The sequence below is a fragment of the Elephantulus edwardii genome, unplaced genomic scaffold (genome assembly GCF_000299155.1).
Source record: "Elephantulus edwardii isolate Elephantulus edwardi_28Jun2011 unplaced genomic scaffold, EleEdw1.0 scaffold00217, whole genome shotgun sequence".
Taxonomy (NCBI): domain Eukaryota; kingdom Metazoa; phylum Chordata; class Mammalia; order Macroscelidea; family Macroscelididae; genus Elephantulus; species Elephantulus edwardii.
Genome location: NW_006399967.1, coordinates 3,660,097 through 3,667,946, shown reverse-complemented (window position 1 = coordinate 3,667,946; position 7,850 = coordinate 3,660,097). Strand labels below are relative to the sequence as shown.

At 66.7% G+C, this 7,850-nt stretch overlaps 2 protein-coding genes across 2 annotated transcripts in view; one reads left to right on the top strand and one right to left on the bottom strand.

Annotated features, from left to right (window-relative positions):
* LOC102852720 (chromosome unknown open reading frame, human C19orf26) overlaps positions 1–5,062 on the bottom strand; it is a 5,863-nt gene extending 801 nt beyond the window's left edge. The window contains exons 1-9 of the mRNA XM_006898006.1: positions 4,973–5,062; positions 4,756–4,895; positions 4,208–4,272; positions 3,800–3,944; positions 3,515–3,686; positions 3,215–3,355; positions 2,654–2,852; positions 1,077–1,257; positions 3–260 (exon numbers count right to left, since the gene is read on the bottom strand). Of these exons, the coding sequence (XP_006898068.1) occupies positions 3–260; positions 1,077–1,257; positions 2,654–2,852; positions 3,215–3,355; positions 3,515–3,686; positions 3,800–3,944; positions 4,208–4,272; positions 4,756–4,895; positions 4,973–5,062 (1,391 nt within the window). The remainder of the gene's footprint in view (positions 1–2; positions 261–1,076; positions 1,258–2,653; positions 2,853–3,214; positions 3,356–3,514; positions 3,687–3,799; positions 3,945–4,207; positions 4,273–4,755; positions 4,896–4,972) is intronic.
* Positions 5,063–6,197: 1,135 nt separating this feature from the next.
* The window catches only part of LOC102852309 (caskin-1-like), a 10,561-nt gene continuing 8,908 nt past the window's right edge, over positions 6,198–7,850 (top strand). The window contains exons 1-5 of the mRNA XM_006898005.1: positions 6,198–6,707; positions 6,745–6,811; positions 6,985–7,197; positions 7,288–7,347; positions 7,683–7,837. Coding sequence (XP_006898067.1) covers positions 6,198–6,707; positions 6,745–6,811; positions 6,985–7,197; positions 7,288–7,347; positions 7,683–7,837 — 1,005 coding nt within the window. The remainder of the gene's footprint in view (positions 6,708–6,744; positions 6,812–6,984; positions 7,198–7,287; positions 7,348–7,682; positions 7,838–7,850) is intronic.

Here is a 7,850-nt window from a genome sequence, read left to right as displayed (position 1 = left end):
GCGGGAAAGCGGGCGGCGGGCCTCCCGAGCCCGAGCTGTCGCCGCTGCGCACCGAGTCGCGGTCGTTGCCGCTGCTGCTGTGGTCCGAGGCGGCCGCGTGCAGCTCAAGGGACGCGCGCAGGCTCCAGATGTCGTTGTAGACGGCCTGCTCAGGCCCCGTGTCCCGCTCACCGTCCGAATCCTGCGGCTGCTCGGGGGGCTCCGGGGGGGACTCGGGGCTGGCTCCTCCCGCGGCGCCCTGCTCCTCGGCGGCCTCTAGCCTGCAAGCATACTGAAGCTGTCAGCAACAGGCCAAGGGGCCTGCCCCGCCCCGCCCCAGCCCCCCCGCTTCTGGGTCAGGGAGGGGAGGCAGGGGGCACCTTGGAACTCCGCCAAGCCCTGCACGAAAGGAACTTGTGTAGGGTCATCTTGGGAACGACCCTGTCTGGGTCAGGCCTAAGATGGGTGTGGGTCCCTGCTCTTCACCCAGCGTTCCTCCTGGCTGGCCAAGGATGAGAGAAGCCGCTCACCCAGGACCCAGCACAAACAGACCAAGGCCTCAGCTGCAGTGGAGCTGGGCGGGATGGGGGGCTGGCAGGGCTGGCAAAGCCACCCAGTCGGGGACCCACAGAACCAGGAGGCCCAGAGGGAAGGGTGAATGGTGCAGCTGCAGAGCGGGGGGGACAACTCCTGTGATACAGGGCGGCCTGCCTGGACCTGGTCACCCTCACCGCCCGGCACACTCGGGCCAGTGGGGCCAAGGCCTGGGAGCCTGCCACCCGGTTCCACTTGGAGAACGACAGCTCTGCCTGGGACCCACGTGGAGGTGGGACCTCCCCCAGGTCCCCCCATCTGCTGTTCTGGGGGGGGAGCACCAGTACATACACAGCCATGGTGGACCAGCCTAGGTAGCTGTCTTTTCCAGGGGTCCTGCCCCGGCCTTCCACCCTTACCAGGTCTCCCTGCTTCCCTCCTCCGGTCCACGTTGGACAGCTGGACCCAGCAAGTCCGCCTCTGGGAAGGACTGTCGGGGGGAGATGGGGCTGGGCAGGGTCCCCCAGGTCCGTCCCTAGCGCCTCTTATCTACTGAAAAATACCTGCCGAGAGCGGGGGGCGGGCTGGTGGGGCTGGCCAGGAAGGGGCGGGGGGATGGGAAGGCCACAGCATCACCAGCCCTGGCGATGGACTGGATGTTGTCCGCGTGTGGGGTAGCCCCCTCCTGCTCCATGCTCTCGCTGGCTGCCCGCTGCCGCTGGAAGTGGTGTCTCTTGGGTGAACCTGCGTGGAGGACAACACCATCAGCACCCCTCCCCACAAAGGGTGCTTGTTGGGGGCCATCGAGTCGAACACAGCCTGGGCTCAGAAACCCTACAAAGAACCAGGGATGTGAACCCCACAGGCACTGGGAGAAGAGGCGGGCAGCTTGCTTCCAGGCTGACAGTGTTGGAAGTCACAGGCCCTTCCACCCGTGCATGGAGGTGCTGGGAGAGGGCATCAGTGGTGGGGCACGGTGTTCTCTTCGTCCCTGTGAGAAATAACCCTAGGTGGTTTTTCCCTGTGGAATCATGATGTGGTTTAAACCACCAACCTTTCAGTTACTGAACAGGTACTTAACTAGGTGAAGGAACAGACACAGAAGAACCCTGAGAAAGGCATCAGGGGGTGCGGACTGCCCAGCCCTATCCAACAGTCTCTGGCCCAGAGCCAGGCCCTCCCACGCCAGGGAGGCCTCAGAAACTTCCGTGGGAAGGCCTGGAGGGCGGGAGGGTCACCCAGCAAACAGGTTCTGGGCACGTCTGTGAGTGCCCTCGACTTGACTGGCTTCTCAGGCTCCATGGGAGGCTCAGTCCAGAGGAGCATCAGGTCCCCCCACATGTATCCCAGGAGTGGGAGTCCCCTAGGCACTAGCAGGGAGCCAGCGGCCTGACAAGCAGCAAAGAGACTAGTCCCCTCTCGGTCCCACGCCTCAGCGTGGCCTCCTACTGGGCACCTGATGACACCCCAGAGACGGGGCCACAGGTGGTCTGTGCTAGCCACACCCCCTCAGCGCCTGCTCTGTTGAGAGAATTGAAGGGCTCTATCACGGCTGCTGGGGCCTCCATCCAGGCCTGGGCCAAACCAGCCCAACGCTCCCGTTCATAAAGCGAGTCTTATCAGCACAAAGCACGGCCACTCATTAACACCATCTGCGGCTGTGGGTGACCAGCAAGAGGCCAAACATGACCATCTGAGCACAGACCCACAAGTACCGCTCATCTGCCCTTTGGAAGCGTTTGCAGAGACCCACTCCAGCCTGGCCATCCTTGGGGCCAAGGAACATTGAGGTCCGCATGGGTCATGTCCCTTGGCCTAGGCCATCTGGATGCCCTCAGGCCAACTAGGATGCGGGCACCTGAAGATCTGACTGCAACATTAGGGCAGGGGTCTCATGTGTGGAGACAGGCCAACATAGAGCCCTGGAGGGATCTGGGCCTCAGGCCCCACCCGCTGAGGCCCACTGTCGTCCCTGTTAAGGCTGCTGGGACCCCGGCCCCCTGACAGTGGCCTGAGGGGAGCAAGCCCAGCACTATGCCGTCCTGACCAGTACCCACCCACCCCGCCGTGCCGGCATGCCCCTCCCCACGATCTCCCGTGACCTCACAGCACCCCACACCTCCCAGTGCCCTCAAACCACCTCTTGTGTCCAGGCTGCACGCCCGCTGGTTGGCCTCCAGCTTCCATTTCTTCACCTTGAAGTAGGGGCTGGCCCCGTCCAGGCTGGCGTGGCGCCTCAGACGAGTGAGGAACTGCAGGACCGAACCAGAACCTGCCTCGGCAGGCCCTGCTGTGGCCCCTGGCCCACTGGCCTTGGCGCTCCGAGCACCTGCATCCAGCTGGGGAAGAGAAACTGGGCTGTGAGCGACGCCCTCAAGCGGGTACACCTGCCGGTCCCTCAGATCCAGGAAGGGGCACTCAGGCCAAACTAATCCTCTCAGCCTCCGCTGGGAAGGACCCTGGGCTGGGGAACAGAGGACCACGTAGCTCTGGAAGAGGGGTCTAGGCACCCTTCCCAGGCAGGGCTCCAGCAGCCCTGGCCCCACCTCTATGGGCTCAGGACCCTGACACCAACAGATGAGCTGGGGCCAGGACCTAGAGGTCAGGGGCCACTGACCTTTGTCTCAAGCAGGAGCAGGGTGGCAGAGCTTCCCCTAAGCCCCTTGGCCCCCTCTCAGACCCGTAGGTGGGAGCCCCTTACCGAGGTGCCCTCCCCGGAGTCGCTGGACACTGACGGGCTGATCTCCACAAAGTCCACATCGCCCATGGCAGAGTTGTAGGGGTCACCTGGCAGGGCGGAGCTGGGGCCCACAGAGCGGCCGGTGAGGGCCTTCCCCGGGGGCTGTGGGACAGAGCCGTGGGGGAGTAGTGACAGGTCAAAGGGCACAGGACACTGGCCATCCTGGCCTGACCCCCCCAGAGAGGGCAGAGGGCACCACACCTGGAGGCTGCCAGCCCCCACCCACACTGGTCCCCAGCTGCTGTCCAAAGGCAGACTCACCTGGAAGATGGCGAGGGTCGCCTTGGGGGCGCTGGCCGGGTGGGGCGCAGGGGCCGCGCTGGCCTCGCCTGCGTCACACTCGTGGATGGTGACAATCCTGAGTGGCGGCAGGTGCAGGTGGGTGAGCCGAGCGTTCTTCAGGTGGTGGAAGTCGCCCTCCGTCAAGGTGTACCTTCGCAGGTCAGCCAGGGGCAGCTTGGAATGCCGTGCTCCGCCCTCCATGCCCCGGCTCCCAGGCCCTGGGCCCACAGCCCTCATGCCCAAGCCTGTGCCGTGCCCACTTACCGTCGGCCCTTGTCCTGAGCCTTCCTGCTCTGCTCAAACAGGGCCGCCTCGTTGAAGGAGACACGGCGGCCAGTGGCAGTAGTGGACAGGAAGCGTTCAGTCTCTGCATCCTGGCCCTCGGGGTCCTCACCCCGCAAGTCGGGGTCTGGGAAGGAGAGCCAGAGAGGGGTGGGCTGCGCCTGGTCAGGGGCAGGCAGGCAGGGACGGATGGACGGGGGCGGACACTCGCTCAGCCGCTCTCACACATGCTCCGCACGCACCTATGCGGTGGGCTTTAAGGAAACAGAGATGAGTCGGAATCGAGTGGCGCCCAGTCTGGTGGGGAGACAGACAGACACAGCGGTCAGGCGGCTCAGGGCAGGCAGGGAGGGAGCGGGGCCGGGGGCCAGGGCCCACTGGACGCCTCACCTGGGGCCGGATGGGCACCGTTGTCCAGGTAGCTGCTGGTGGCCTTCTCAGCTTCGTCCATGGCTCTGTGGGGGTGGGAGGGCTCAGACCAGAGCCTTGTGGCTGGCACCCCACACATGCCCCCAGCAGGCGAGTGGCTCACACCTGGAGGCCTGCCTACAACACGGTACTCCTCGAAGCAGGAGCTGTCCCTACACGGTCTAACAGGTGTGCACTGGTGTATGTTTGCACATGAGCCTGCCCACATGTGTGCACACTTACACGTACGTACACATCCTATAAACACACACACGTGCACTCATACTGCTTGTATACAGACCTCCACAAGTGCCCACGTGTACTCTCATACCCACATGTGTACATACACACCTTCTTCAGCTAATACACAGGTAGGGACACCCCTCGAATCTTCACGTGCCCCCATCCCTTTGGACATATTACCTCTGACCCTCACCAGCGCCCCCCCTCCTCCCCAGCGCCCCCTGCCCTCACCAGCCCCCCCCCGCCCTCACCTGCGCCCCCCCTGCCCTCACCTGCGCCCCCCTCACCTGTGGACCCTCCGGTGCACCTCCCAGCAGCGCCTGCAGAGCAGTAGCACCCCTGAGAGCACGACCAGAGTGCCCCCCACCAGAAGGGACACGACCACCACCAGCAGCACGTAGTTGTCCAGAAGGGGGTCAGGTTCCGCCTGTGGGACACACCGTCAGGACCCTGGATTCTCAGGCCGCGGTCTTCCTCCCCTCCACCGCCCGCCCCCCCACTGACCGTGGGCCGGCCGGTGGCGTTGTCCCACGACGTGGTCAGCGCCACCGTGGAGGCAGCAGCCGCTGTGGCCATGGTGGCTGTGGGCTGCATGGTGGAGCCGTCAGGAGGGGCCTGGGAGGGAGAAGGGCCCGCTCAGCGCTCAGGTCTCTACCCGCCCAGCCCCCAGGAACGCTGACAATGAGTCCCCCCTGCGCGCCCACGGCGATCCCATACAGCAGGGAGAGCGTCTGCAGGGACCGGGCTGCGGCAGGCCCTGCAGGTGGACAGGTCGGCCAGCAGGCCGGCCAGCAGCAGCGCCTCTGTCTCTCCTCTCAGCCCCAGGGGTCGTTCCCGGTTGGAGGCAGAACCCCACTGAGGAACGGGGAAACTGAGGCCAGTCATCTGGCTCAAGGAAGACCCCTGGTCTCCATGCCCCTTCCACTGGAGAGGAGAGGCCGCCCCTGCCATAAGCATGGACTTGGTCACTCGGTGAGGGAGGTAGCGTTCCGGGGGTCCGCCCACGGTGCAGGGTGGGGTGACGCTGGGGTGCCGAGGGTCCCCCTCCGCGGCACGCCAGTGGGAGTGGAGAGGACCCGCGGTGCGCATCTGCTCCCGCCTGAAGAATCCGGTTCCCATGGCGACGGCGCAGGCCGAGGGGGGCGGGAGGGTTGCCAGGGAGCACATGTGGGGGGAAGAGGGGAGCAGCCAGGGGAGGCCCTTCAGGGGCCGCTGCGGAGTGCGCGGGCAAGATGGCTGCGGCCGCCTCCCGCGGACCCACCCCGCCGCTGGCCGCCAGGCCCTGCGCCCCGGGACCTCCGGAATGACCAGCCATCCCGAGTCCGTGGGACCGCAGGGTCCCTTACAGAAGCCTGGAGACGAGCCCTGTCGGGTCGACTTCTCAGCGGACAGCGGGGGAAACTGAGGCCGGGGGAAGGGGAGGGTCCCGGCTAGCCGGGAATCCTCCGCACCTCCGGCGCAGATGTAGGTCGGAAAATGAGTTCAAGCCGGGGGCCGAGGCGCAGGGACGACGACAGGAGGCCGGCTGAAAGAGGGCGCTTGACGGGAAGGCACGAACTCGGGGGCGGTCCCGGCAGGGCCACCTCGGACCCCGCGAGCGAGCTGGGGTCCTACCCTGCGCCCTGGAGGGCCGAGCCCGGAGGTCGCGAGCAAGGGGGGGGTGCCAGGCGGCAGAGACCCCGGTCCCAGGCCCATCTCCCCAGAGGCAGACACCATCGCGCGCTCGCCCATGCTGGGGGAGACCGCGCCGGGGCAGGGCGTGGGCGGGGGTCCCCCTCTAGTGGACGGATGGGCAGGGCGCGGAGTCCCGTGGCCTGAGGACCCGACCCCCGGTGCCCGGCCCTCGGCGGCCGCTCCTACCTCAATGCCGGGGCGCGCGGCCCATGGGCGGCGGCGGCGGCGGATCTGGCTCGCTCGGCCCGGCGGCGCGGAGAGGCGCGGATTTATGAATGGAGCGCGCGCGGCCCACCGCGCCCAGGAGCAGCAGGAGGGGCGCGCACGTGACCGCGTTGGCGGCGCGCCCGACCCGGTGGGCCCCGCTTGGGGCCACTTGCGGCCGCTCGGTCCCAGCGGGCCGCCCCCGCCGCGCTCTGCCGCCGCGTCTAGCCCGCTCCGAACCGGCCACCGCCTCCCCTTCCCTTCCGGCGGGGGCGGGAGGCGGAGCCTACACTCCCAGCGCCCCCTCCCCAAGCAGAGCCGCCTATCCATGCCCCAAATTGGGGGCGCACCTCCTCTACTCGTATCTCCCCCAGCACTCCTGCCCTGGGGGTCCTAAGGAACGTTACATCCTCGCCCTGGGCACCCTGGAGCGCACAGCGTCCCAGCCTGGGGGGTCCCCAGAGTGTACAGCCCTAAGGCACCGGGATCGGGGAGTCTTCTCCATATCGCCTCCCCATGCAGGTCCTCCCACACCTGGCAAGATACAGAGAGAAACCCATCCTGTTCCCTCGGGACGGGAATCCGCGGAGCCCAGCAGAGCTGCTCAGACCTGGGATCCAATGTTCCTTTTCCCACAGGGCGGCCGCCTCCTCTGTCCGCTCCAGCCCCTCGCCCTGTCCTTCGAGAGCCTCACCTAGCGGCCAGCGTGCCTGAGCCTGGGCGGTATAGCCCACGGCAGCCCCCAGTCCCACCGAGGGAAGGCGAGGTCCCCACCGCTTCCCGCCCACCTGCTCTGCCTGCCCTCCCCACTCCTCAGCGCCCCCTGCGCCAGGCAGCAGCGGTCTCTGCAGGTGCTGGACTGAGCCTTTGCCTCCTGGCTCTTCTCTGATGCAGGGCTGGCTCCCCTCCCTCCTCTTCACCGCCCCAATTCTTCCCCAAAGGTCGAAATCCCACCCCAAGCGGCCTGCGCTCCGGCGTGGTGTCCCTCGGGGCATTGCAAAGTGCATTTTTACTTGGGCTGTTTTGACATCACTGGGACCCACGGCGTTTCTAGGCTTGGCAGGGGTCTGGGCACACGGGAGAGGTTGCACTGCTCTCAATCATAGAGAAGGGACATGGGGCTGCAAGCAGGAGTGGCACGTGCAAAGGCCCTGGGGAAGGACCAAGGTTAAGGCTGAGAGCGGGAAGCCGGTCAGTGTTCCCGGTGGGAGAGGACAGGTTTCTCCCACTCCCGTCGGCTGTGTGTGGACAAGGCAGCCCATAGGGCCAAGAGGGGGCTGGGCGGTTCAGACCGGACAGGGTGGCAGTGCGGGGTCAAACCGATGGGTCTCCGCAGAATCCCAGCGTAACCCTGGCTCTGGGGCGCAGTGGCCAGCGCCCTCCTCGTCCGAGGGCAGCCAGCAGGGACCCGAGGCCAGCAGCGCGGCCGGAGCACGGGGGCGGGGCGCTGACGTCAGAGCCGCGAGCGAGGCTGCGCGGGCCGCTGCTGACGTCAGCGGAGCTC